This window comes from Piliocolobus tephrosceles, chromosome 9 (genome assembly GCF_002776525.5).
Source record: "Piliocolobus tephrosceles isolate RC106 chromosome 9, ASM277652v3, whole genome shotgun sequence".
NCBI lineage: Eukaryota > Metazoa > Chordata > Mammalia > Primates > Cercopithecidae > Piliocolobus > Piliocolobus tephrosceles.
In genome coordinates this window covers 123,412,819-123,440,731 of record NC_045442.1, presented here as the reverse complement: position 1 = coordinate 123,440,731, position 27,913 = coordinate 123,412,819, and the positions used below count along the sequence as shown (strand labels likewise).

Genomic DNA, 27,913 nt, shown 5'->3' with positions numbered 1-27,913 from the left:
TTTTCTTTATTTGACATTTGCAACCTGCCTTCTTGCAAAAGATAAAGGAGGTGGGGACAGTCAGGGGTGCAGAGAAGGGATGGGAGTGGGAACTCGTGAGCATTCTTCGGTAGGGGTTTTCTGTTAGGGTTTCCAGCTGCCCCGGACACACAGAGTGCCTGGGGAACCGGCAGGTGCGTGGGAGCCAGGTGGCTGAGAACTCCTCTTCTGGGGGTTACAGCAGTTTGTGTTCTGGAACCATAGGAGATGGCGGGGAATTAGGGATCCTGATAAGGTGTGTGGGGCAGATCCCAAAACCACTCCTGTCCTCTAGCATTCAGTCATATTTAACCATTTCTAGGCTGTACTGAAGTAATGTCTCATTCTTGGTGCCTGGGCTATTTTACACATAAATGTGCATTCTTCTGGTATGTCTTTGTGTGCAGACCAAATCTTTCCCATCACCTCTTTTTTCCTTAATGGTTGGAATAACCAGAGAGAGGCTTTGCAGCCTCCAAGGGAGCAAACTGAGGAATCTCCTTTTTGCTTTGGCTGCTGGGCTGACCGGAGTTGGGGTGCAGAGGTGGGTGCGGCAGCGAGCAAGAAGCAGCTGCCCGAGGCGTCCCGGCTGAGGTCCGCCGGGTGTCCGTCGCTGCTGGACTGCTGGCGCTAGTGAAGAACAGGCACATGCGTCTGGTTGCTGTTTTGTTTTATATAACAAATTGCTTGGGGTCCGCGAGGTGGAAGGCAGCCTACAGCTGAGCTGCCGGGAGGGAGAGGCTGTGGGTAGGGGGCAGCCCGGGACCAAGGGAGGCCGGGAGAAGGGTGCGCACGCCAAACCTTCTCCTTTGCACCTCTGAGCCAGGCACAAACATGGATTTTTTACCAGGGGGTCTCTAGCACGTCCAAAGGAAGACACGAACGGCTTGTGCTTTTAAAAGTGCGCCTCTACTGTCTCCAGGATCTGAACGGAGTCCCCCTCCCCCTCTTTTCCTACCCCTGCTGTGAACACTCCGCCTGCCAGATCGTCCCGCTACAATCACACTCCAGTTCCTTGGCTAATATAAAGGAGTCAAAACACAATAGTCCCCAGATAAAGCCCTCCTTCTCCTCCAAAAAGGCCAAACTGAAGCAGACGGAGGAGACTCGGGTGAGGCCAGCGCTGGGGGCTGGGGCTGTAGTTGGCCAGGGGCCTCAGGAGCTGGGTAGCTGTGAGGAGGTGGGTGTCCAGGCAGGGGGAGTGGAGCAGGTGACTCCACTGGCCGTCCTGAGCACCGCGTGCACCCCACCTCACCCGGCAATGCTAAGGTCTGGTGGGCCAAGCCTTGAAACGGGTGAATTTCTGCCAGGCTGGAGCCTTTCCTAGGTGCAGGGGCTGGAGTCCTGGGTGCTGTAGCAGTGAGGCTGAGGGGTGCCCTGGGAGGGAGGAGAGGCTGGGTCTAGAAGTAGCAAGCTCCTAAGAGTCACTGATGCCGCTGAGGGAGGGTAAGCGGTTCGGGCTTACCCTGGAGACCCAGGGCCGCCGGCTGGGCTGCCTCCGTCCCTTTTTCTCCGGCGGCATCCACCTGTTCCCCCACCTGCCAAGGCCAGGAGGGGGGAGAGAGCTGAAAAGGGCACTTTTCCTCCAGGGTGACTCCAATTGCTTTCCACTCACCCTCAAGGCGAGTTCTTTCTCTCCCACCCAACCCAGGGCTCCCCCCAACTGCCACCCGCCTCACGTGTGCATTGTTAAACCCGAAAGCAGAAATCCCCTGCCTTCTCCCTTCCCGTCTCCCCCTTTCCGCTGCACCCCTACCTACCCAATTTTTATCTCGCTACAATCAGGGGTTTTCTCAACCGGGGAAAAGGTGGTAGTGGCTGTGGGAGGCTCAGGATCCCTCGAAGTGGAGGCCGGGGCCGGGCTGGGGGCGGAGTGCGGGGGCGGGGGTAATCTCCCGGCGCATCTCCTCTTTTTTGACTCTCCCCACCACTCGCGACTCCTCCTGGCCTGGGCGGGTTTCCTTCCGAGTTTTAAACGGTGGTAGATGAATAAGCAAAACAAAAAAAAAGGAAAAAAAAAAAAAAAAAAAAAGAAAGAAAAAAGAAATGAAGGAAAAGAAAAAAGGGCAAATCAAATCACATACCACCCCCAAAACGATGGCTCATTTCACAGGGAAGGTAGACTCCGGGCCCGGGGCGCGTGGGCGTGGGAGCCGCGGGGAGAGTTGCCCCTTGGACGCACCCGCCTCCATCATCTTCCCTTCGCCAGTGAGTTTTAGGGTCCCTCTTTCTCTGCTTTTCCCCAAGTTCCCTGCTCGCTGGGTTTTGTTTGAGAAGAGCCAGCCTTGCTGGGCCGGGATCCTCAACCAGCATTGCCCACTGCCCGGCTGCTTTCTCCTCCCGTTTAGATCTTGCTCCCCGCTCTCCGCATTTCAGCTCGTCAGGGAAAGAAAAAGGAGGCCCGGGCGGCAGATGCAGAGATAATATGTATTTAACCTGAGCGGTCCGGGGCGCCTTGCCGCAGCGAGCTCCCCGCGGTGTGGCCCGCGCAGCCGGGGCCAGCGGTGGCGCCTGGAGCCGTGTCCCCGGCATAACCCTCCCGCCCGGCAGCCGGCGAGCTGTTTATACAGCTTTACCTGTGCTACAGTCCTATCCAGTAAAAACCCTCGCTCGGCCAGGGTAACCTAATCCAGGGGCCGAGGCGGAGGAGGGGGCAGTGAGACTGGCTGGGTTGGAGAGGGAGGTGTGCGCGCGCCACTATCCGGGATCTCTCCTTTGCCCCTCCTCCCACCATAGGGAAGGAAATTTGGACATGGTTCGGGTGACCGAAATGGGGACCCGGGGCTAAGGAGGAAGGAGGCCAGTTTTCACGACCCCGTCCTGCGGCTTCTCTCCTTTGAACAGGCGCTGGGGACCTGCGCGGCTGCCACAGCTAGACGCGCGCAGCGAAAGGCGCGGCGGGCCCGGGGGCGCCCGGCGTGGGTTAGCGAGGCCAGGGACAAGTTTCCCGCCCTGGCCTGGCTCAGGTCGCCCTCGCCCCGCTTTCATCTTGCCCCAGTCGCCCTTTCCAATTCCCACACTGAAGGCAAAGCGAGCAAGGAAAGGAGCCGGCGCCTCCCCAAGCGGACCCTCCCTTCCGCGCAGCCTCGGCCACTCTTACAGAGCGCCCCGGCGCGGACTGCGGCCGGCGCAGGGAATCGAATTAAACGCCTCTGGGCGGTTATTGTCTTTGGCTAATTGCTCGAACAATGGCCTCTATTAAAATGGAGACACCCAATTAAAGGCCCCGCCGGGCTATGCTCTGCTCCCGGCAAAGCTCTGTCCCCCGGCCTGCGGCGTGTAGACCGCGTGGCCGCGGACCTGGCTGGTGCTGGGCGCTGGCGCCGGCCTCGACACCTTTGGCCTCCACTTCCTCCCCAGACTCACAGCGACAGCGGCCGCTTCACACTGTTTTTACTGACCGATCGCAGCCCAGCAAGATTGATCGAGCTGGAATGGGAAGGGACTTCTCCTCCCCCAGGCCCGGCTCGTCAGGGCCTCGGCCGTGCTGCAGTTTCTGGCCTTTGGTGTCGCTCCCCGCCCCCCAGCCTCGCAGATTCCCGGTTTCTTTTCTGTCTTTAACTGCGCGGCCGGGTCCGCCCAGGCCGGCGCCGGGGCTCAGGGGGGAGGGACTCGGCGGCGCGGCTCGGCTCCGCTTCTTTCTCCTGCCTGCAAATATTTGCTGCCTTGCTGGAAATCCGACGATTTCGCGCGCGCTCTGCTTGCAAAGTCTTTAAGTAAACACGCTCAAATGACCGCCCCGGGCGGCCCGAGGCATGCTCTCTCCCCCTGCGCGGGATTAGTAACTTTAGGACTTCGACCCCGGGGCTCCACTTTGCCGGTTACCCAGGTCGGGCAGCGCGCGGGCGCCCGGGGCCGGTTCTCCCGGCACCTCGGCCCCGCGGAGCTCGCCTGGAAGCATCGGTTGCCTGGCTCGGGTGGGTGGCGCGAGCATCTCCGCAGCCTGGGTCCGTAGCCCTAGGGCTGAGCCCCGGAAAGCCGCGACTCCTCTCTGCGCCATGGCCTCTGCTTTCTGTACCCGACTGGGTGTCCCCACTTCCACCGGGACAGGGTCTCTTCGCCCCTGGGAGGGCGGGTGGGAGGGACTTGCACGTGGGCATGTGTTTGGGGGGGGGTGTGGGTCCCAGCTTAACCCCTACCGAGCGGAGAAACTCCGGCTCCATTTCTCACCTTTTCCCCAAGAGGACACACATACCCGGCTCAACTTGACGCCTAAAGCAGCCGCTTCCAGGCCAGGGGTTTCAGATAGGCCAAGCCGGCTGCCACCGCCCCGCACGCCGCCCTGGGCCCCGGCTCCTCTCCAGGCGGTGGCCGCGCCGTCGCCTGCTCGGTTGCGGCATGCTTGCTCCCAGGGTCCTAGGCGTCCAGGTTGATCGCCAGCCCCTTACCCTGGTGAGGGAGGCCTTGTGCCCTACAGAAGCCCTGGGCCCTGCAGCGGCGGCGGCGGCGGCATCCTCCGGGTCGCCTCCTCGCTTTCCTCCACCCGAGCTCCGCTGGCTGCTCCTTGGGTGGAAGGGGACTCGCTAGACCAGGCCGAGGCCCAGGTACCTGGGGAGGGGTCGCGTCAGTTCTGCGGGAAGGCGCTCAGGCTCCTCCGCAGGAGGCCAGGATCGGCTTTGTGGCTGTGGCACAGGGAGAATCAGGACCACCTTATCCCCCTTCCCCCCAGCCAGGAGCCCCCCTCCCCCCCCCCCCCCGCCAAGGGAGGAGGAAGCCCGGCCTGCTCTTGCTGGCGAGGCGGGTCATGCCGGCGCCTGGCCTGGCTCGGACCCCCGCAGCCCGGCTCCCCGCCTCAGGCCACGCGCCGCAGCCTCTCCAACCTCTCTCCCTTCCCCCTTCCTTCCCCGTGGGTCCCGGGGCCGACCTCGGCCCTCCCTCCTGGGTATCCCCCTCCCATCCTTTTCCCTCCCCCGCTGCCCTGTGCTCCGGGCTCCCGGGCTGGGCCCGTGACGTCAAACCCAGTGTGGCGTCGGCGAGACTGGCCGGCGCGGGCCATCAAAAGAGCAACGTCCTCTCTCCCAATTACCCACTGTCAGTCCGGGAACAGGGGCGGACCGGCTGGGAATTAAATGTTAAATACCCCCTACCGGCTGGCTCCATTACCCGGGGCATCCAGCCCCAGGCCCCCCACCCCTCTCTGCCAGCCTCAAACCACCCAGACCAAGAAGGGCCTTCGGAGATTTTTTATTTTTCTAAAGGCGGGGGTTGCTGTGCTCCATCCCCGGCCAGTCCGACTTGGTGCTGGCAACTGAATTTAAACGAATAATCCCCATTTCGCCATCCAAAATTAGCGGAGAGGCGCCCCCGCACCGGAAGGCCTCCTCACCAGTCTTTTCTTTTTGGCTTTAAAATAATTCTTAGCCTCAGAAGTTAGCATTTTCAAGACCTGGCATCCGCAGCGTTTCTATCGCGGGGACTTCTCTCTTCGGCTCTGAGGTCTCCGCGCGCAGGACCCAGGGCTGCTCTTGGTTTTACGCGTGGCTGTAAGCTGGGCTCACGCTGCGTGGCGCATCCACCCCCCGATTGACGGGCGGAGAAACATTTTTCATTTTTTCTTTCAGCTTCTATCCTTCATCTTAATCCCGGGCTTCTTAGCAAAAAATGCGTGTGCGTTCGTTTCTCCTTGTTTATGGAGAGGTTTCCGGTGAATGTTAGACAGCAACTAAATAATTAAAAGGTTTAGAGAGCGCTGTGAGCAGGAGAAGATGCGGGCAGCTTGGCTGGCCCAGGAGAGACGAGTGGTCAGAGAACGAAAGGAAAATCGATGCCTCTTAACTGGGCCGCCTAATAACGGGAGACCAAGTGGGCTCAGGCGAAACGTGGGGGAGAGCTTTCTTTAAGAAAAATTAGGGTTCTTTCTGTCCTATATATGGAAATTCAGCCCAGATTTCAAACAAACATCAGATTTAAGAAGGTGAGGACTCCAAAGAAGATCCAAACGCAAGACCAGGAAGAGCTGCGTTTCCACCACTTCTTCCAATACATTTCACTAATCTTTCTACAGGGATAGTGTTTTAAAACACGACAACCCTCACACACCAAGTTGAAGCTGAATGCTGATGTTCCTTCACCGCATGAAAGGAATCCTTCGGAACTTACTTTCAGGGCCAGCTTCTTCTATCTCGAATTTTTGCATTTGTAGGGAATTTTATGGAGTAGAAGAGCGAAGAGGGCACAACGTCTCCAAATAAAACCCCAAATTAAGCTCTCAGCCCCGTCGGTGGGATAGCCTGCGGCGGAACCCACTCCCTCTTCTCTCAGCATTGCCCTGGGGGCGAGCAGAGAGTGGATTTGGAGTCTTTTCCCGCCTGACCCCTGCTCGCCCGAGAAGCATTTTCGGGCCGGCGGCTGCAGCCACCCGGGCGCCACTAGGGGATGCAGTGGCTCAAAGGACCGAGCGGGCCGTGCAGGTTGGAGCCCGCGGGGCGGGCCAATCGCGGCTAGTTCGCAGCCTCGCCCGCTGATTGGTCCCTCGAGGCCCCGCCCCTTCTCGCCCCGCCCCCTCTCTGGGGCGCCTTGCAGCCGTGTGCCCTCCGCGCCGGGGTGCCCATTGCGCAGAGCGTGGCCTGGCCTGGAGACCCGCGAGCCGGGGAAGGTCGCCGTGGAGCCCCGACCGGAGGCCGGGGTTGGGGTCGGTGCAGACTGAGGGCTGGTTTCCTCGACTGGGGGAGAAACGCCGGGAGCCGGAGTAAGTAGGACTCCGGGCGGGGCGAAAGGAAAAGTTGGGTTCCTGGAGTGAAGACCGAATTCTTTCTGTCCGTCTACACTGAGCGTACTCGGGGAATGAGTTAGAGCCATTCTTCCTCCCCTCCCCTCCCCCCTTCTAATCCCTCACTGTTGCCACTCAAGTCAAAAGCACACATTGATTACAAATATTAGGTCTGGAAAGGGCAGCTGCAACAGCTGAAGCGTGTTCACTCTGGGGGCTCGAGAGCGCAGAAGGCTCGGGAAAGAGGTGACAGTGACAACAAAATTGACACGGACTCACCAGTCAAAGGCATCTCTCCTTTACCCGATGCCTCACCCTCTTAGGAAGTCGGCCGGAGAGGCAAATCTCAAAGCACTTTGACACCAAACATTTTGTTTTACTGATCAATTTAACGCGCACGTCTCCCCACATCGATGCGCTCTCCCAAACAGCCTGCATTGGATCCTAATGACGATCCATGCGTGCCTATTGTTTAAAAGTCTGAAAAAGAAAAGTCTGCCCATCGAAATGAACTTCATGAATGGGGCAGGCTGGCTGCACTGGGACAGAATCGTCCACCCGACCCGAATGAATCCGCAGGAGCCGAGGCCACATTTAAAGGGCCAGAGCGCGCGTTCCCTCCCGTCCGCCCCTAAGCCCCGCGGGCCTCGCCCACCCTGCCCGCCGCCCCTCCGCCCGCGGCCGCCCTCTGCGGCGCCCCTTTCCGGTCAGTGGAGGGGCGGGAGGAGGGGCGGGGGTGCGCGGGGCGGGGGGAGAAGTCCTGGAGCCGGTTTGGGTTGCAGTTTCCTTGTGCCGGGGATCCTGTCCCCTACTCGCCAGCGCCAGGCTCCTCCCCCCTCGGCGCGGATGACACTAGAACCTCCTTAAGTTGCGTCGCGCCACAGCTGTCTGCGAACACTGAGCTGCCTGGCGCCGTCTTGATACTTTCAGAAAGAATGCATTCCCTGTAAAAAAAAAAAAAAAAAAAAAAAAAAATACTGAGAGAGGGAGAGAGCGAGAGAAGAAGTGAGAGGGACGGAGGGAGAGCGAGACAGAGCGAGCTACGCAATCTGACCGAGCAGGTCGTACGCCGCCGCCTCCTTCTCCTCTCTGCTCTTTGCTACCCAGGTTGGTACTGGTGACTTTTTTTTTTTATCTTTTATTTTTTGCCCCCAACCACTTGGGAGGACGTAAAGCAATTTTAAAAACTCAACTCTCCTCTTTTGGAGGTTTTCTAGGGGCTGAGGGGATGGTCCCGGGACCGGTGTCCCCGAGGGAGGGACTTGTCCTCCAAGTTGCAACAGTCAGCCCTGGGACTTGTCCTCCAAGTTGCTCAGCCAGCCCCGGCTCCCGCGAGTCAGGCTGCAGGGACGTCCCTGAGAGTCCTGCGGGCTCCCTGGCCGTTTCCCCGCGCGCCTGTGCGGGTCTCGGGTGCGCTGCGCGGGCGGGCGGCGCGAAGGGAGGTGGTGCCACTCCAGCAACTCAGGGGCTCATCCAAGTCTCCCCTTCTCTCCCTTGCAGGTGACCCGAGGAGGGACTCCGCCTCGGAGCGGCTGAGGACCCCGGTGCAGAGGAGCCTGGCTCGCAGAATTCCAGAGTCGTCGCCCCTTTTTACAACCTGGTCCCCTTTTATCCTGCCGTACCCAGTTTTTGGATTTTTGTCTTCCCCGTCTTCTCTTTGCTAAAAGACCCCTCCAAGATTAGTTTTTTAAAATCCTCTCCTTTGCTCACCTTTGCTTCCCAGCCTTCCCATCCCCCCACCGAAAGCAAATCATTCAACGACCCCCGACCCTCCGACGGCAGGAGCCCCTCCACCTCCCAGGCCGACCGCCCTCCCTCCCCGCGCGCGGGTTCCGGGCCCGGCGAGAGGGCGCGAGCGCAGCCGAGGCCATGGAGGTGACGGCAGACCAGCCGCGCTGGGTAAGCCACCACCACCCCGCCGTGCTCAACGGGCAGCACCCGGACACGCACCACCCGGGCCTCGGCCACTCCTACATGGACCCGGCGCAGTACCCACTGCCGGAGGAGGTGGATGTGCTTTTTAACATCGACGGTCAAGGCAACCACGTCCCGCCCTACTACGGAAACTCGGTCAGGGCCACGGTGCAGAGGTACCCTCCGACCCACCATGGTGAGTGCGCCCGGGGTGCGGGGGCTGTTGTCGGCTGCGTCAGTCCCAGCTCGGGGAGGTCGGGAAGGACCTGAGGGCGGGGAGAGGTCAATCGAAAGCCCCCATCTGCCGTTCCTGGTTCTTTTACAAAAAAATTGGGGCCCGGAAATGGGCAAGGAAGGCCTCTTGCTCGTCGCCAGAGTGTGTTTTCAAACAGTCGCAGCAGGCGCCTCTCCCGGCTGGTGGCCCTGGGGCCTGGCGCTCACCTGGCGGGCGCCAGGCCGCAGCCCTTCGTCCCTGCGCGGCTGCAGGTTTTGGAGGGGGGGTCTCGGGATGTCCCCAGGCGTGGGGTGCCCTGGTTCTGTCTCCGCGGGTCCGGGCTCTCTGGGCCCGGTAGCTGGCGCCGGCCAAGCCCGGCTGGAACCCGGCTCTTCCAAAAAACCTGGCGTTCCCTGTTACCCGCTAGCTCTTTCTAGGGGGGCGGCCTCTGCCAGCGTCCCTCAATTCGCACATTTTCAGAAAGGCCCCAGAGACTTACTTATTCACACCCTTCTCCTTGACCTTTTCCCAAAGCTAGTGCCTTTGGTTTTTAGACAGGTCTCCTACCTCTTGGCTTCAGGAATGGAATTCTGATGCTGAAGGGATTTGGAGGGGAGACCCCTGTCTTAAGTTTGAGGGATCTGACGTTTCCCAGATTCCCGGCTGCACAGAATTTTCCTGCGTCTTTGCTTTCAAGTTGCCTCCTTGCCTGCAACTCGTGCCTTATACTCTGTCTCTGGGTACTGCCCTCCACTAGCCTCCCACCTAAGATGTAGGATACACCCCCGTTTAAATAGAGGCAATTCCAGAAGCACCTCTTTCCCCCTTTCACCTGGAGACGTTTAGGAGAGTTTTGAAATGTAAAAAAAGACCGGGCCTGTGCAGTTTGAGGAAAAAAGATCGAATACTTTCCAGCTCTAAGTTTGTTCCTAAAGAAGAAACAGGGGCAAAACATTGGTCAGAAAAAGTGTGAGGCTTTCTGAGTCCAGCCAGACGGAATTCTGCCCTGATCCCCCTACTTAGAGCCTGCCTAGGCACCGATGACATAGCCCCTCCGGCAGCAGGCGTCCTCTACCTTGCTGTCGCCAGGTTTTAAACAATCGTTTCTGCGGATGGGGCGCTCTCTGCCCACGTTGTGTGCAGATCAACAGTTAAGTGGAAATGCGGTAGAGGCAGACTTAATATTATTTACTATACTACTTCCTGCATAATATGAATCTTGACCCTTGGTGTTCAGAGAACTCTCTTTCCCTCTCCACTCCCCTCCCCTTCCTCTCTCTTAAGTTTAGTTTCAGTATTGTTCTTAATGGTTGAATCGAATGTCAAATGCTGAGGCAGGTACCCGATTTAAAGATCAAGAAGTCTGTGGATTTGCACTTGCTTTTTAAATGAACCCCTCAGAGTACATGAGTTACAGCTACTTTATTGTGCGTTGTAAAGGAAGGCTAAACAGACTCTGTATCTGAGTCATCTTTGATTTAAAATATATACATCAACTGGAATTTTGTGTCTTTGGGGCTCAGGTGAAAACGCACCTGTGGCACTGGTGGGCTCATAGTTTTATGGAGGGCGCCTGGGGCTTATGTTATCTCCTTCTCCTTTAGGATTTGGGAGGGTGAGAAAAGTAGAGAAAACGGCCATCCCAGGGTCCAGCCTTGGGAACTTTCTCCAACAGCCCCAGCAATGAAAATGTCCCTGCAAATCCCATTTCAGGCCTTTTGCAGGCAGCCTGGCTGATTCTGAGCAAGCACTGGGTTAGGTTTCCGGGAACTAACCCTGAAATCTCCTGACTTCTGTCCCAAGGCCTCTCCTTCCTGCATTCAGTGCTGGGAGCTGGGCCTGACTCCAGGGTCGTTTTCTGGTGTGGAGCAGTTGTGTGGCCGGGCTCCAGCCTTCAGGCCTCCTCACTCACAGCCGTCTCTCTTATCAGGCTGACTGGGATTAAGTCCCAGTCGGGGAACTCAGGGCCATTGAAGGAAACCCATAAATCAAGTCAGGTTCTAGAGAGAGACTTTGGGGAATGTGATTTAGGCGGTGTATCTGGAGAGGCCAAATAAGCAAAGGGGCCCTTCTCCACCCTGCAGCAACCTCTCGGGTGTCAGCCACAGGCCCTTCATTCTGCTGGATTTGATGGGACATCCCTGTGGGAGAGAGGGGTGAAGGATTCTGTCCCCAGCCTGACCCCCAGGTGTGCCAGGCAGCTACTCCTGGGACCACTGGGATGAGAGAATGGGCCTGAGCCCTTGTCTGTGCTTGGACTTTTGCTGAAAGGGAGGCTAGTGCGAGGGAGAGAGTCCCCAGGTGTCCCTGACGGCCTTGCAGGGTCACACTCACCCTCCTTCTCTGTCCTGCCCTTTCCCCGCTGCCCCACAGGGAGCCAGGTGTGCCGCCCGCCTCTGCTTCATGGATCCCTGCCCTGGCTGGACGGCGGCAAAGCCCTGGGCAGCCACCACGCCGCCTCCCCCTGGAACCTCAGCCCCTTCTCCAAGACGTCCATCCACCACGGCTCCCCGGGGCCCCTCTCCGTCTATCCCCCGGCCTCGTCCTCCTCCCTGTCGGGGGGCCACGCCAGCCCGCACCTCTTCACCTTCCCGCCCACCCCACCTAAGGACGTCTCCCCGGACCCGTCGCTGTCCACCCCGGGCTCGGCCGGCTCGGCCCGGCAGGACGAGAAAGAGTGCCTCAAGTACCAGGTGCCGCTGCCCGACAGCATGAAGCTGGAGTCGTCCCACTCCCGTGGCAGCATGACCGCCCTGGGGGGGGCCTCCTCGTCGGCCCACCACCCCATCACCACCTACCCACCCTACGTGCCCGAGTACAGCTCCGGACTCTTCCCCCCCAGCAGTCTGCTGGGCGGCTCCCCCACCGGCTTCGGATGCAAGTCCAGGCCCAAGGCCCGGTCCAGCACAGGTAGGAGCCAGCTCTACCCTGGAGCTTTTTCTCCTCCCTCCTCCCCTTTTCCTCAATCCAGGACCGCACCCAGAGGGACCCCTCCGGGGAGCCGGTGTGTCCCAAAGCCCGCTGAGATGCCATTTCTTCCCATTCTTCCTGCCGAGAAGGCACTGCATGTCCTCCCATCCTAGCTCAGGCCTGGCTTCGGAAGCAGAGGGGAAGTGGGATCTGATTTAAAACCCCCAAATGAGCTGGGAAAGGAAAAAGACAAACAAAAACAAAGTCATGCCCTCTTCTGCCTGTCGCAGGACTTCTGGATTCGGTTGGTAACTTTTAGTTTCCAAAACCAAATGGAAGGCCGAGGGAATAAATCTTGAGTGTTTCATGCTAAAACGAAACCTCCTCAAGCCTAAACAAACACAGGTCCCTCTATGACCCCTTTGGCCTCTGTCATTCTGACTGTTCCTCTCGCTCAGCTCAAAGGGGACCATGCAGTGAGGACAGTCCTTTATTAGACATGTAGATACAAAGTGTGTGTGCAAGAGCCTGGCCAAAGCTGCACACATATTCTCTGCGTGGAAGAGGGGGCTCTCAGCTGAACTGAGAGAAAGTGGTGGCTTTGCACTGGGGAAGCCGAGTTGAATGAAAATCAAATATTGCCTGGCCCAGTTAGTTACCTGCAGCGTCTCCTAGAGCTCTCAGTGCAGGCAGGGGCAGGAAGCCGTATTAGGACATACTGCTTGGCTGAGCTGCAGCCAGAGGAGGTAGAAAGGAACGGAAAAGTGCTCCAGGTGTGTATCTCAGTTTCCTGTGCTCTGTTCCTTTCCAAAATGCAAGCGCTGCCTAGCAGCACGCTGCATTTTTATTCAATTGGTGTCATTACTTGCATGAAAGAACCCCCCCCCCCACAAAATACTTTGGCTTTAAAAATAAATCAATCCATCACCAATTCCATTTCTAACCAAAGTGATTGAGTCAAAAGAGAGCTAGGGATTCTCTGAGATCGATTTAACTGTATTTTTAGACAGGGTTTGGTGAAGATTTTGATGTCTCCTTAGGCGTGTCCATTTCAGAGTGGGCATCTCTTCCCTGATCCACTCCAGGTATCTTGCCTCTGCTCTCTCTCTGTATAGATCCTATATAGAAAGCAATCGTGAAAATCACTTGTCTTTTAGGGATGAGATGAGCAGCCTTGAAACCGAGCTCCCAAAGCTCTGGTTTGAAAAACTTCAGAGGGAGTACTCTGGGAGCCCAGTGACCATGAGATCAGTTTTCAGGGTTTTTTTCCAGGGTGACATTCACTCCGACTGCCTGAGCAGGACTGTCTCTATTTAGTTGATATGTTTTAGCTAATCCAATTATTTTCAGACTGCTGCACGCGACAGTTGCATTGTTTATCCCGAGCCAGGAACTTTAATAGAGTCCGGATGCGGTTAGGCTGACAGAAGAACTCAGACCTGCATGTTCAGTACATGAAAGTAGGCAGGAGGGAGAGGGAGGCAGGCTAGCTGGTGGAGTCAAAAAGAAAGCAAGAGGCCGGGAGAGCTGGAGGCACAAAGTGGCCGTGGTGCCTGGCAGGGGCTGGGCTTGGAGGTGGAGGGAAGGATTAAGGAGAAGTGGGGTGCAGCTTGACTCAGAAACACAGGCTGGGTCGCTAAATCTAAAGAGAGCAGACCTGTGCATTTTGAGGTCATGATAGGATTTCTTTTCTTTTTCTTCTTCTTCTTCTTCTTCTTTTTTTTTTAAAGTTCTCTTTTCTGGTAAGGCTATGAGGTTGGGGAGAGCTCGTGGTATCTGAGGCCGGGGTAGTGGTTGGGGGGGGGGGGGGGCGGGCGGGGGGGACAGAGTGACTTTTCCAAGATACTCTGGTTTCTTTACCCTCATTTCCGTGTTTGATTTCTCCTCCTCTTGTGCACACTTTCGGCCTTAAGTCTAGTCTTTTCTTTCCTCTCATTTCTTTCTGTAAGACTCTGGACATGGAGGGGAGAAAGAGAGGTCTGTGGTTTCCCTAAGCCAGAGCTAGGAATACCGATACACCGATTTTGGTTTTTTGGCAAGGGGGAGAGGAGGCCATTGCAATTTGGCCTTTTTACTTCCTCCTTCTTAATTCCTTTCTCACAGTCATGAAAACCAAGAGCAGCACACCTGGCGGGGGCGGCGAGCGGGCTGGGACTTTTGGGAGTGTGGAGGGGAAGTTTTGAGAAGCCCCTCCTTGTGCAGGGGGTGGAGGTGGTGGGAATTCTTGAGGAGGGGATTCTCTTGGTTTTAGTGGTTGCTCTCTCTCTCTCTCTCTCTATTTTTTTTCCCCCTTTAACCTCTTCTTTGCAAATGCATTTGCTGAAGGAGGACACAGAGAAGAGAGAGTTTTTGGGGTTGTCGCTGGAAACGGTTGAAGTTGTGGTTAGGGCACCTATTGCTGTCTTAACGCCTAGGCTTTCAGGGCTGGGACGAAGCTTTTGCAAACAAAAGACAGAGTCTTTGTATCCAGGGCCGCTTCTTAGCTCCCCTGCCACCTTTCCAGCTGGGCATCTCCCTCCACTGTCCTCTGACCAAGCTCCTGCCCTGCCCTCTACCCACTCCCACAGCCTGGTTTCAGGGTTTCAGGCCAAGGCAGAGTAAGAGGCGTTTGCCAGCAGCTGTTGAATGTCAAGAGGCCTCGCAGCTCTGTGGTTCTTGTCACCTAAGAGAGAGGTGTCTGCCTGAGCAGCTCACAGCAGGCAGGGGTGAGGAGTGGGGAGGAAAGAAGGCACGAGAGAGTCAGGGCCTCCATTAGGAAAATTGGCTGTTTGCTGAAGTCACAGATCAGAGGCAGCAAGGAAAAAAGAAGAAAAGCCCATAGAGGCAATGGCAAACTTGCCGAGTGAATCAAGACAGAAAATTGCCCTAGTGTGCAGATCCTTGTTGAAGAGGTAACCGTTGCTAGCTTTCAAGGTGTTTCTGAAAAGGAAGCTATCACCCTCCCCAGCGCCCTGCAAATGAAAGGAAATCAGACTGATCACGTCAGACTGGGAGGTCCCCCAGCGCCAGGGTGCCCAGGAGCCGGGTGGCAACCACACTCCCCGCCTCCAACCACAGCGGCCTCTCCTCACACTGCCCTCTGCCCAGTGCACAAGTAGGGGAGGAGCCTGAAGGGGTCCCCTGTCTGGGCAGGGTGGGTAGTGGGCCTGCAGTCCTAGCTGGGACAGGGCCAGTGCTGCTCTAGAAGGAGCTAACCCAGCGGCCACCGGGGACGCAAAAAGGCAGGCCTGTGGCCTCCTGGCTTGGGCTGTAGCCGGCTGCTCGCCCACTCACCCTTCACTCTTTCCTTCCAGCCTCCCCCACATCCAGTCTGCCACATCCCTCAGGCTTTTGACCCCAACTGAAAGGTGTCTGGGTGTGATTCAGGCCTGAGTCTTTTTCAAGAACTGAGAAGAGCCGTTGGGTGCTTAGGAAGGTGCCTTTGGCACGAATTGTGGCATGTTTGTGTTTAATCTCAGGGGTTCTGGGGCACAGTGAAGGCACTCTGGGGACCCTGGGTTAAGAACCTTTTGGAATGTGGAGAAAAAAAAAAAAAAAAAAAAAACCTCTCTTACGTCCTCAATTTTCTTTTTTGAAAAAGCAAAGTAGACAAAAACTAGTGGGCACCATCCCTGACTCTCATGGAAAAGGGTGCAAGACCTTCTTCCATTTGCAAAAGTCTTTAACTTTCCTGAAGAACTTATCCCTGGAGAGGATCACAGGCCCCCAAGTGTGAACCCCCCCTAGATCCCTCCTACTTGGTCTGGGGCTTTCCAAAGGCCCAATAGGTCCCGTATCTGCCAAGGCAGATTTTTCCTCCTTTTAGGGGAATCAAAATTCTAAGGACCTTACTGCGTTCTCTGTTTCCACCCCAGTGGTCCAGGCAGGTTGGAGGTCATTAATTACTCTCTTAAAACAAAACAGTCTTCAGGGCTCATTTTTCTTCCTTACCCACCCTCCAGGGCCCTCCTCTGTGCCTCCCCTCTCTGGGGGACCAACTGGAGTTGAGCCTCCTGTTCCTTCAGGGAATGGGAGTCCTGGCTTTCTCCCCGCACCAAGAGACTGGGCACTAGAGACCCAGGTGTCCCTGGGCCCCCCAGAAGCAAGGCGATTCTCCTAGAAAGCATCTTTCTCTTCCTCCTGCAGAAGTTGAAATCAGTTAGCAAACTCCCCCATGTCTTGAAATGGTAATTTAAGGGATTCTTTCAAGGAGTTTTCTGGGTGGGTCTGGGTCACTTTCCAGCCGGGACTGAGGGAGTGAATATGCCGCTCAAACTCCCTACCGGCCTGGCCGGTTTTTCGTTTATTTTGTTTGTTTGTGTTTTTGGAAAAAGAGAAACTGCAGGCAGGCCTTGGTTAATGAGCAGCCACCCCCCTTCGTTAACTTGCCTCTTCTCCTGATCTTCCTCTGATCGGCTTCACTCTGTCCTCCCAAACCTTCCCTTTTCCTTTTTCCCTCCCTCCCCCTCTTCTGGGTTCCCCGCCTAAAGTTTGCATCTCCCCCCTGCACACCCTGGCTGGGGTCATACTTTAACTTCAGTCTCTGTAACAGTGACTGGAAAGCTATGGAAACCCCTGCTGGGTCCTAATCGCTTCCTCTCCAGCCGGGGACATTTACAGTTTGATTGGAAGTAAAATCTAAAACCCTAGCTACTGAAATCAATCAGCCGATTGACCAATCTATACATCTATCTATTATTTGTTCACCTATCTAGCCATTGATTAATCCTTCCTTTCCCCTATCCTAATCTTCATTATTTAATCAATCTCTATAGACAGACCCATGATGATAATGGGTCACCTTTGTCTTCCTTTTTTCCTTTGAGGGAAATGAACGGAATGTGTGGCTTTTGCCACCATCCAGGGCTCAGGATTTTCTCAGGGAAGTCTTTGAGCTGGAATCTGCGTTCCTTCTCAGTCCTGCCCGATCTTCTCCATCAGGTCGGGCAAGCCAAGAACAGGGTTCTGTTGCAACGATGCATCTACCCCTTCTGCGGGCGCCTCTATGTGTGTCGGGGGAGAGGTCACGCGGGGACAGCATTCCCCAGCTCAACTTTGGAGCGTCTTGGAAAGAGGTGGGGGTGGACACGCTCCCCAAAAGAGGAAGGAGAAGGAAAAAAGTTCTCCATTTTACTTTTCTTCCCCCAGTTCCAAATGCTGTCAGCCTTCCCGCGTGTTTTCCTTCCCTAAGTGGCTTATCTGTGCTTTTGTTTCCAGAAGGCAGGGAGTGTGTGAACTGCGGAGCAACCTCGACCCCACTGTGGCGGCGAGATGGCACGGGGCATTACCTGTGCAATGCCTGTGGGCTCTACCACAAAATGAACGGACAGAACCGGCCCCTCATTAAGCCCAAGCGAAGGCTGGTAAGTTCTCGGGAAGGGATGGATTCCACGCTGACCATTCCGGGTTTCTCATTTCCTCTCTTCCGGAAGGATAGCTTTCTGCAGGAAATTGATTGACAGGATAGCCTCCAATCATGTCAGCTGGCTTGGGGTAGTTTTTTTTTTTTTTTTTCTTTCAAGTTTGATACACAGAACAACTCTTTTTCCCCATCCGTGTTTCTTAAGTCACTTGTGAAAATTTTAAGGAGACTGAATCCTTGGTTATCAAATCTGCAGTGTATTCCTGAATAGAATAATGGTATGAACAGGACCGGCGCAGCTGGTTTAAATGTATGGATGAGCGCTGTTTGACAGATAGAGATATTTAGTATGAGGATGGAATGTTCCAGAAACCATCCAGAGTGGGTTCCTGAAGTTGTGGTGTGTGGCTTCCTAGGAAGGATCACAGACTCGGTGCAGTGGATGGACTTGTTATGCTAATGCTTCGAAATGGTTGGAGCTGATTAAATGAATTTCAGAGGCTTCACTAGCAACCAGTGAGCCTAATGCCACTTTCCTCCCTTCTTGGTCTCAGCATTCGAGAACTTTCCACAGGCAATTCCTGGGGGCAACGTCGTGTGAGTCCTCTCATACCTGGCATTTGGTCTTATTTTCTCTTTGAACTACTACCAGTAGGGTGATAGTTTTTTCCCTCCTCTCTCATTATTCTTTAAAAAACTTTTGAAGCATGAGGGGTCCTTGAGAAAACCTGGTTCTGTCAAGCATTTATAAGGAAGACTCAAAAGGGACATTCATTTGCAAGCTCCTCTTTGGAAGTTTGAATAGTGAATGTACGTGACACACAAATAACAACTCTAGCCACAGCTAAGAGATCAAAATGTGAATGTGGTGCTGACATTCACCAAGTAGATATGGGAGGAGGGGATTTCCCCATGCAGATTGATGGATACATTAGCATCCATCAATTTCTAAGGGAGGAAAAAGAACACTTTTGTATTCTTTTTAAAGAATTATTTGCCCTCCCCATCAGATTGTAGTGCAACTCAACACGTTTCACATCCTCTTTTGAAGAAGGAAAAACTTTCTTTTTTTTTTTTTTTTTGAGATAGAGTCTTACTCTGTCACCCAGGCTGGAGTGCAGTGGCACAATCTCGGCTCACTGTGACCTCCACCTCCCAGGTTCAAGCAATTCTCCTGTCTCAGCCTCCCGAGTAGCTGGAACTACGGGCACACACCCCAACACCTGGCAAATTTTTGTATTTTTTCAGTAGAGACAGGGTTTCGCCTTGTTGGCCAGGCTGGTCTCAAACTCCTGACCGCAGGTGATCTACCCACCTCAGCCTCCCAGAATGCTGGGATTACAGGCATGAGCCACCGCTCCCGGCCGAAGAAGGAAAACTTTCTAGGGATGGAAATGTCCACATGACTTTAATCTTTGACAATCCTGGATATTGAGGCTTTATTCTTTCTGATCTTTGCCCCTTCTCCAACTTTCTCAACCTTCCCCCAGCTCTCCTCCTGCAGTTTGGTTTTTTTTTTTTTTTCCTTTCTCTCATGTGCAAAGCTGACTTCCTAGGAAAAAGCTGCCGGATATCTGAGCACTGGAGATAACTCATAAACAACAACTCAGCTTCCCCAACCTAAACACCAAGATGTTTGAGCGTATCAGAACAAGAAGTGTTTGAAAAAAAAAAAAAAAAAAGGCTAGAGGTGTTAGTGCAGAATGAATATGATCACACCACAAAAGAATGTTTTGAATCACTCAAAAACCTGGCCCTAGTAAAAAAAAAAAAAAAAAAAAAAAAAGAGAGAGAGAGAGAGGAAAAAAAAAACCCAACAAAAACCTTCTTGTTAAAATGTGTCTTGGTACCATTATAGTTTTTTTTTTTTTTTTTTTTTTAAATAAAAGTAAAGAAGGCAAAAGAGAAGGATTAAAAGTCTTAAGGTATGGGCTGATTGGTGAGCAAAAGTTTATTTGACATTTTCTTGGGTTTTCTTCTTGTGTCTGGTCAGATTGCAGAGGAGGATCGTACTTCCATTTTATACAATTTTGTCTCCACTCACCTTTCATAGGAAAGCTCTAGAACTCTGAGTAATAATTGCTTTGAATTTTAGAGTTCAATGACTGTCACATTTTCATCTGTCTTTTCTTTCTTAATCATCTGTCTTGGGCGGTTTGATGTTTTTATTTCTATAGAATTCATAAGCTACAGGGAGATAGAACACAGGACACATTCAGATTTCGCTTCCTTTCTCTCTCTCTTTCTTTTCCTTTCTTTCTTTCTTAGTTTCTTTCTTTCTTTCTTTCTTTCTTTCTTTCTTTCTTTCTTTCTTTCTTTCTTTCTTTCTTTCTTTCTTCTTTCTTTCTCTCTTTCTCTCTTTCTTTCTTTCTGTCTTTTTTCAGCCCTGAGATGTATTTGACTTCTGAACACCTAGAACCCGTTGTTTTCTTTTTTCCTGTATTCCCTAACCCTTTATTCCAGTTCCAGATTGCTATTTTTGTTGAAAACATTTGCAGATTCACTGAAGACCACTCAGCCCATACATAGCTAGCTCTTCTGTGAGATGCATATTCAACTCTGAAGAAACTAATGCAGGAAACAGGAGAGAGAACTGAAAGGAAGATTCATAGATTCTTTTCCCCCTGGCGTTGCCAGGATTTTCATCCATCTCACCACTAGCGAGAGGCTGAGCTGCTTGCCTTAATATATTCTACCTCCTGCTAGTGACCCAAACAGTATGGCTTTGAGAGACCCTAAGTTCCCATAAAGTTTGCAGTACGGGAAGCATCTTCCTTTGCTTTTATTTAGGTTGCTGTCAATAGACTGCAAAAGATTACACGCTGCACCTTGTCATCTGGAGCTCTGATTTTACCAGTTGGCATTATACGCTTGTACTGTGTACATTCAGAATTGCTGGGCTAGGAAACCCAGGTGCCTGAGTGATACTAATCTGCTATATCTGAGTAGCTCTTCTAAAGAAAAAAAAACACTATAGGAAGATAATAATCACATATAATTTAATTGTCAAAATCATTAAGCACTGGTTTTATGTTGTACTTTCTCCCGAAGAGTACACAAATGAAACAGTTGTTTCAGCCTTAAATTATCACGTTTCATAAAGGCAGTCTGGCAGAGGCATATGGGGTTAGAATCGACACTCATGGACAATGTGAATTACGTTCAAGATGGACAGCAAAAGACTCCCATCTTCTCCATTGTGATAGATCAGGGCAGTTTTTAGTTTCCAGTTCCTTAGAATACAGAAAAGAAAGAATTTGTTTAAAAAGGTCATAATATACTCTGTTATTTATATCCCACAGGAGCATATCTGTGGAACAATTTAGCAACTTTGAAAGAAAAAGGGTCACTCAGGTTAATTCAAAATTGCCACTGGGTTCTCCATATTTGGTGGCTTTGGGTGTTGACTTCAACGTTTTGCTTGATAAAATATTGATATAAAATTGTACCAGGATCCCAGGCCAGGTGCAGTGGCTCACACCTGTAATCCCAGCACTTTGGGAGGCCGAGACAGGCGGATCATGAGGTCAGGAGATCGAGACCATCCTGGCTAACATGGTGAAATCCCGTCTCTACTAAAAATACAAAAAATTAGCCAGGCGTGGTGGCGGGTGCCTGCTGTCCCAGCTACTCGGGAGGCTGAGGCAGAAGAATGGCGTGAACCCGGGAGGCGGAGCTTGCAGTGAGCCAAGATCACGCCACTGCACTCCAGCCTGGGCGACAGAGCGAGACTCTGTCTCAAAACAAAGCAAAACAAAATGAAAAACAAAAAACAAAACTGTAGCACGATCCCTATAGTTCTTGTTCTGTGTTCTTATAACCATACCAGAATTTTCTTCATCACAGACAGAGACTAAACTCTTTCTTCTCTTACCTTTCCTTTGATAACATTTTTGATCCAGGAACGGGGATAATTTTGCAGTTAATATTTTTTTTTTCGTGATAGAAGGTGAGGAAGAGAGAGAGGTTAGTATTAGAAGTGACCCAACTCCATTTTCTTCCAACGGTTTTTTTCATTTTTTTTAAAAGCATGAACAGAGAATAGTCACTTGATCAATTTAAATATGTCAAAAAGTGAAAGAAAAATCTCTCTTTTAAAGGAAATTAGGGCAGTAACACAACCAAGGAATTAAAATTCAAGTTGAGGCTGACCTTTGACCTGCAACTATGCTACTCCGTGAACAGCAAATAGGAAATGCCTGATTTCACGAAGGTGAACTGGTATCAGAGGAGGCAAGGGATTCTGGATCCTTGAATTCTGGTTCCTGATGAGTGGCAACATTCCTTGGTCTTTTGAGTTTGTTTGATTGGTGAATCAAATTTAGGTGACAGCCACCTAAAGAGAGTGAGGATGGCTGTCTCGTGAATGGGAAGTGACCAAGCTTGAAAGCACAGGCTGTGGTGGCTCACGCCTGTAATCCCAGCACTTTGGGAGGCCGAGGCAGGCGGATCACTTGAGGTCAGGAGTTCAAGACCAGCCTGGCCAACATAGTAAAACCCTGTCTCTACTAAAAATAGAAAAATTAGCTGGGCGTGGTGGCAGGTGCCTATAAATCGCAGCTTCTTGGGAGGCTGAGGCAGGAGAATTGCTTCAACCCGTGACACAGAGGTTGCAGTGAGCTGAGATCACACCACTGCACTCCAGCCTGGGTGACAGAGTGAGACTCTGTCTCGAAAAGAGAAAAAAAGTAAGTGCAGGCTGTATAAATTTAGGAGGTCTTGTCAACTTAGGATGTCCTACTCAGCGCTTCCTCAGGTGTGTCACCCATGTGTGCATGCCACACACTTGCACAGACATTCTTTGCAGAATTTGCTGTTGTGTTAGTAGGCTGTTTTCTTGATAACTCAGCATTTCTTTATTTGGGATCCAGAGTGTTTTTGGTGCTTGGCTTTGTGCTTCCTTTGCTGATGACCGGAGCCTGTTTGAGGATGGATATTCTTGGGAGTTGAGTTGGAGTTTGGAAACGACCTCTTGTGGCCTTGGACTTGGTGAAAAAGGCAACTGAAAGCCCAGTTCCAAAATTGGCTGGCTAATTCAAAATTGCCACCCATAAAAATGAACCCTCTGGTGTACTTTGTGGGAGGAGGCCCTGGCTTCCTGCTCCTACCGGAGAGTGGTGGGTGAAATTCTGGCCACGTTACTGCAATCCTGACATGCTTCAGTGTAGTGGCGACATTTTTCTTCTCGAGGCAGCTTTTGGGGATCTGTATCACTTTCATGTGGGCCACTTGCTAGTTTTGATTTCAATGATAATTTCTTCCTTCCTTTTGTTTTTTTTTTAAGGCTGTCTTCATAGTGATGGCAACACATTTAACATTTGTTTTGATTTTACCCTCTCCTCTCTCCCCACTCTCAGTCTGCAGCCAGGAGAGCAGGGACGTCCTGTGCAAACTGTCAGACCACCACAACCACGCTCTGGAGGAGGAACGCCAATGGCGACCCTGTCTGCAATGCCTGTGGGCTCTACTACAAGCTGCACAATGTAAGTGGACTGGGACCAGCAAGAACAGGGCTCCCTTCCTGATGGTGACTGGCAAACAGTGTCACCACCGCCCTCTCCATGTGAATCGCCCACCGCGGGGGCAGATCACAGGCTCCAAATAATCGATGCAATAGGACCTAGCTTGGAAAACTACTTTGTCTAGCATAGCCTTGCTGAGGCCGAGGGGTTTTACAGCCTGGCGGCCACACAGCCCCCTTGGTATGCATTGGACACTCCACATACCATGCAGCAATCCGATGTGCTGGCTGGGCCTGTCTGGTTTATAACGGAAAAAAAAAAAAAAATCTTCCTTTTGGAAAACAAAAACAGCCACCGGTCCTATGTTGTTGTTTCCTTACATTTTAAACTTTTTGCAGAAAGAGAGAGTGAAAGAGAAAGGTAAATAGAATTGTAATGAGTGGTAGGGCCTCTGGAAACCAAGAGGATCCATTCGGTTACTGAGAGGTAAAAAGTCTTGGCTAAATCTGTGCTATGAATTTGAAATGGATTCTCCGTATAAAAGACACGGAAAAAATGTCTGAGAGATTTTGTCTGATGTCTTTGTCCGAACCAACTTTTACGTGCAGAGAGCTAGCTCCTGAGGAAGGTGGCTCACCTGGGAGAAGTTACCATACCAGGGAAAAGAAGCTGTCATTTTCTCCTTTTATGTCATGTTAGCAGAATGGTAATTGCCAGTCACCTGAGTTTAGCTGTGTCATTTCTAATCTTTCCATTTGGGGTCCTCTCATTTCGTAATATATCTTAACCTTAAAAAGTTTTTTTTCAGGTTTTTTTTTCCTTTTTCCTGAAACCATTCTGGCTCACAGGCCATGATCCTAGTGAGGCTTCAAGTTTACGTTAATTCCAAAGACAAAAATGGTCATTTTGGTCTCTCTCTGTCTTGTTCTCTCTCTCCTTCCTTTTTAGCTCTTTCTGATTCTCCTAAATTCTCTTGGCCGACCTGACTTTGGCAAAGTCTGGGGCTGAACGGGGAGGAGACAGGGACGTTTGCTTGCGGCGGTTCTGGCAATGAACTCATCTTACTCAGGAATACCTGGGAATTGGGGAGGAAGCTTTTCTGGTTGGATTTTTTGAGTCATAGAGAACTTCTTAGGGTGACCCCAGCACCCTGCTTCTTTTTCACTTCTTGGGAACAAGTTGTTGTGATTCCGAGGAGCTCTATACACTCATTTCCCTGCCTGTGCCATCTCTCTCGCTGTGGTCCCGGTCCAATGAATGAAACTAGAGTCTTACTACGATCCCTTCTTTCCCCTTAGGTCCTGGGACTGTGGTCCATATACATTTATCAGCAATTGAATCCAAGTTCTGTTTTCACTTTGGGGAATTTACTTGCTGACTGCAGTAGAGATAGAGATTCATGATTAAAATCTGGAAGACTTGGGCTTATAAGCTATTAGGCTCTTAGCATTAGGGTTTATTAGCTATCAAGTCATCAGCACTGCCTATGAAGTTATTTCTGGGCCGTAATTTATGGATTTCAAAGAACTTTCCTGTTACTTGATTACATTTGAGCCTGAGATAGTCCCATGATGTAGATGGGGCAGAAATTATTTTTATTTCGGTTTTACTTGAAGGAATTATGACTCAGAAAAGCAAGTTGCTTGCACAAGGTAACGTGGCTGAGAAAGAAGAATCGGGGCCCATTTCAGAGTCAGGAGGCTTTCCTGGGAGGTTGGCAGTGTCAGAACTAAGAGGAGAACCAGGGGAAAGGGAATGCTGTCTTTTTTTAGAGTACAACAAAATCGTAACGAATCGTGTGTGTATGTATATTTCATCCCTATATCCGTGAAAGTATAGGAATTACAGGAGATTAACTAGTTATATGCTTTTTTGAATAGTTAGCTGGGATGAGATATGATCTCACTTGTGTCTGATCATATACATATATATATGTAATATATTTCTGAAGAATATGAATTTCTCAAATCAAAGAAAAGCTGACAAATCCTCTGCATGGCTCACTTCTACCTCCTCAGTCTTAATGAGCTTGGTCTTCATGACTGGGCTCGGGTGAGTGGGAGACAAACTTCCTCATCCTCAAGAGTGGTTTTTCTGTCTTCTCTGGTTTACCAGGAACTTGTAAAAGGAGGCGATTGATGTGTATTGAACAGTAAGAGATAACAATCTATTAACGTTGTCATCGCGTTGCGTTTTGCTCTGCCCTTCTAGACATGTCTACATGGACACCATAAGCTCCTTCTTCTTATCTAGGTGTTGAGATAACTGCCTACCTCGGTATCAGCATCTCTCAGTGGTGTTGTGACTGGTTATCTGGGGTTGTGTGGCTACTGGTGTAACTAGATATTATATTTAGATACCCGGCTATGTATAGCTAGATGTCAGCATCCACAGCTGTGTATCTGGACATCATCTTGGTGAAGATTTGATGTGGGAGTAGATTCCTGTCATTTCTGTAGTCTGCATCTTTATCTTGATGAAAACTTTGAAGAAGGAACCTGGAGATGTTCTTCTGGCAGTGACCTTTCTGGGCTCTCCTGCCGTCGGTCACATTGCCTTCCTGGGTGTGGGGGAAATAAGGTCTCAGCTCCAGTGTGGGGCTTTGTCTCTTTCTCCAGGTGACCTCTCCCAGCTCATCTTCGGGAAGCTGGGTGTTGGCTGCTCTCAGCACACTGGCCATTTGAATTCTCCCTTTCTCAGGTGTGATTTTCTGGCTTTGGGAATAGATAGGTAAAACCCAGAGCCAAGGGTTCTCCACGCTTGAGAACTGTGGTGGAAAGCGATGCTTTCAGCCTGGGAAGTCAGGAGCGGCCCGACACTGACATTCCCTCCTTGAGTCTGTTTGCCACCCTCCCCTGGGAATGTGGCCAGATGTGGAGTTTGCTCTTCCGGGCAGATGTCTGCTGTCGGGGTTAGTCTGCCTCTGCCTCCCTGTGGGGAGTAGCTTCTGTTTACTTTGTCAAGTTTCCTTTCTTGATTCTGGGCCCCCAAAGCAAGTGTATTTTTAAAAGGCAAATGAGGTTTATCAAGAAGAGAGAAATGGTAGCTGTCTTCGAGATTGAAGTCTCTTGATCTTCAGAGTAGGGTCTGGTCTCCGTCTCTTTACTCTAGCACATTCTTGGTCTTTCCTTATTAACATGAGTGCCCTTTTGTGCTTTGCACCCCATAGGTGGTTATTAAATACTAGTTGATTTGTTGGTTGGCTGTTTGGTTAGAAGTGGAGAGTCAGAGCTAAGTGGAAATAGCACTTGCAACCACTACAGCTGCTGCTGGAGTAATATAGAGGCAAGAGATCACCTTTTGGCCAGGCGCGGTGGCTCACGCCTGTAATCCCAGCATTTGGGAGGCCGAGCTGGGTGGATCACAATGTCAGGAGTTCGAGACCAGCCTGCCCAATATGGTGAAACCCCGTCTCTACTAAATATACAAAAATTAGCCAGGCATGGTGGCGGGCGCCTCTAGTCCCAGCTATTCAGGAGGCTGAGGCAGGAGAATGGCGTGAACCCAGGAGACAGAGGTTTCAGTGAGCCAAGATTGCACCACTGCACTCCAGCCTAGACAACAGAGTGAGACTTCGTCTCAAAAAAAAAAAAAAAAAAAGAAAAAAAAAAAGAGATCACCTTTAAGAAACGCATGGTTTCGTGAAGTATAACCCTGCTACATATAAATTCTAGGGGAAGATTTTATGACCTCTCAAAGGCCAGGTAGAAAAGAGGCAACCACAAGTTATTCAGTAGAGCGGTACAGTCCTCATTTCTTCAAGGCAGACGGCCTTAACCACCTAGAGGCTGATGACCTGGGGAGTGCTGTTCAAGTTCAGATTTGTCAGAGTAGACAAAATGGTATTTCCCTCTTGAAGATTCTTCACTACCTCGATTCTTATGATATAGCCTAAGGAAGTTCTAAAGAAATAAGACAAGTGAACTCCATTTTCGTTACCAGAGAAATACAATGCTATTAGATGGGTCTCTAATCTGGTAACTGTATGTATTTGAGTTCTTCCGTCCCTGGGACAGAGACAGGAGAAAGTGGGATAGAGGAAGGGGCCGGCTGAAATGGAAACGGATCCCTGACCAGGGCGGCCGGTGGAACCCTTGTTGGTGTGGGAGAGCCTGTGCATTTCAGAGGCAGCCAAAAAGTAAAAAAAAAAAAAAAAAAATTGATCTTTGTTTAGATTAACAGACCCCTGACCATGAAGAAGGAAGGCATCCAGACCAGAAACCGAAAAATGTCTAGCAAATCCAAAAAGTGCAAAAAAGTGCATGACTCACTGGAGGACTTCCCCAAGAACAGCTCGTTTAACCCGGCCGCCCTGTCCAGACACATGTCCTCCCTGAGCCACATCTCGCCCTTCAGCCACTCCAGCCACATGCTGACCACGCCCACGCCGATGCACCCGCCATCCAGCCTGTCCTTTGGACCGCATCACCCCTCCAGCATGGTCACTGCCATGGGTTAGAGCCCTGCTTGAGGCTCGCAGGGCCGCCAGCGAGAGTCCCTGCAGCCCCCTTCGACGTGCATTTTTGCAGGAGCAGCATCATGAAGCCTAAACGCGATGGATATATGTTTTTTGAAGGCAGAAAGCAAAATTATGTTTGCCACTTTGCAAAGGAGCTCACTGTGGTGTCTGTGTTCCAACCACTGAATCTGGACCCCATCTGTGAATAAGCCATTCTGACTCATATCCCCTATTTAACAGGGTCTCTAGTGCTGTGAAAAAAAAAAATGCTGAACATTGCATATAACTTATATTGTAAGAAATACTGTACAATGACTTTATTGCATCTGGGTAGCTGTAAGGCATGAAGGATGCCAAGAAGTTTAAGGAATATGAGAGAAATAGAGTGTGGAAATTAAGAAGAAACTAGGTCTGATATTCAAAAGGACAAATTGCCAGTTTTGTTTCCTTTCACTGGCCACAGTTGTTTGATGCATTAAAAGAAAAAAAAAAAAAAAAAAAGAAAAAAGAAAAAAGAAAAAAAAAAAAAGAAAAAAGTTGTAGGCGAATCATTCGTTCAAAGCTGTTGGCCTCTGCAAAGGAAATACCAGTTCCGGGCAATCCGTGTTACCGTTCACCAGTTGCCATTGAGGGTTTCAGAGAGCCTTTTACTGGGCCTACATGCTTTGTGAACAAGTCCCTGTAATTGTTGTTTGTATGTATAATTCAAAGCACCAAAATAAGAAAAGATGTAGATTTATTTCATCATATTATACAGACCGAATTGTTGTATAAATTTATTTACTGCTAGTCTTAAGAACTGCTTTCTTTCCTTTGTTTGTTTCAATATTTTCCTTCTCTCTCGATTTTTGGTTGAATAAACTAGATTACATTCAGTTGGCCTAAG

General features: G+C 51.3%; 2 protein-coding genes and 1 pseudogene across 6 annotated transcripts; 1 reads left to right on the top strand and 2 right to left on the bottom strand.

Moving 5' to 3' along the window:
- Nucleotides 1-4,810, bottom strand: LOC111554846. Its single transcript, XM_023230532.1, has 5 exons — nucleotides 4,189-4,810; nucleotides 1,779-1,979; nucleotides 1,484-1,556; nucleotides 445-648; nucleotides 1-231 (listed from the first exon to the last, which is right to left on the bottom strand). The coding sequence occupies exons 1-5, from the start codon at nucleotides 4,209-4,211 to the stop codon at nucleotides 124-126; spliced, it is 609 nt and encodes a 202-aa protein (XP_023086300.1). The 5' UTR covers nucleotides 4,212-4,810; the 3' UTR covers nucleotides 1-123.
- On the top strand, nucleotides 2,132-27,913 carry GATA3 (GATA binding protein 3). 4 transcript variants are annotated; one of them, XM_023230530.3, is made up of 6 exons: nucleotides 2,132-2,226; nucleotides 8,228-8,837; nucleotides 11,229-11,765; nucleotides 16,962-17,107; nucleotides 22,464-22,589; nucleotides 26,743-27,913. In XM_023230530.3, the coding sequence occupies exons 2-6, from the start codon at nucleotides 8,597-8,599 to the stop codon at nucleotides 27,025-27,027; spliced, it is 1,335 nt and encodes a 444-aa protein (XP_023086298.1). In that variant the 5' UTR covers nucleotides 2,132-2,226; nucleotides 8,228-8,596; the 3' UTR covers nucleotides 27,028-27,913. The 4 variants fall into 4 exon arrangements, with proteins under 4 accessions (XP_023086298.1, XP_023086297.1, XP_023086299.1 ...); XM_023230529.1 differs by lacking the exon at nucleotides 2,132-2,226 and adding an exon at nucleotides 6,527-6,706; XM_023230531.1 differs by lacking the exon at nucleotides 2,132-2,226 and adding an exon at nucleotides 7,590-7,834 and having other exon boundaries at nucleotides 16,965-17,107.
- On the bottom strand, nucleotides 3,397-4,190 carry LOC111554847 (annotated as a pseudogene). The gene has a single exon (XR_003309557.1). The product of XR_003309557.1 is annotated as a translation initiation factor IF-2-like (transcript).

Excerpts from the sequence above, each read along its gene's own strand:
- GATA3 (XM_023230530.3), top strand. The coding sequence starts at position 8,597 with ATGGAGGTGACGGCAGACCAGCCGCGCTGGGTAAGCCACCACCACCCC. Across the intron at positions 8,838-11,228 it reads GTACCCTCCGACCCACCATG|GGAGCCAGGTGTGCCGCCCG; the intron begins GTGAGTGCGCCC and ends GCTGCCCCACAG. Across the intron at positions 22,590-26,742 it reads TCTACTACAAGCTGCACAAT|ATTAACAGACCCCTGACCAT; the intron begins GTAAGTGGACTG and ends ATCTTTGTTTAG.
- LOC111554846 (XM_023230532.1), bottom strand. The coding sequence starts at position 4,211 with ATGTGTGTCCTCTTGGGGAAAAG. Across the intron at positions 649-1,483 it reads GGCGGCCCTGGGTCTCCAGG|CGCCAGCAGTCCAGCAGCGA; the intron begins GTAAGCCCGAAC and ends GTTCTTCACTAG. Across the intron at positions 232-444 it reads AACCATTAAGGAAAAAAGAG|AACACAAACTGCTGTAACCC; the intron begins GTGATGGGAAAG and ends CTATGGTTCCAG.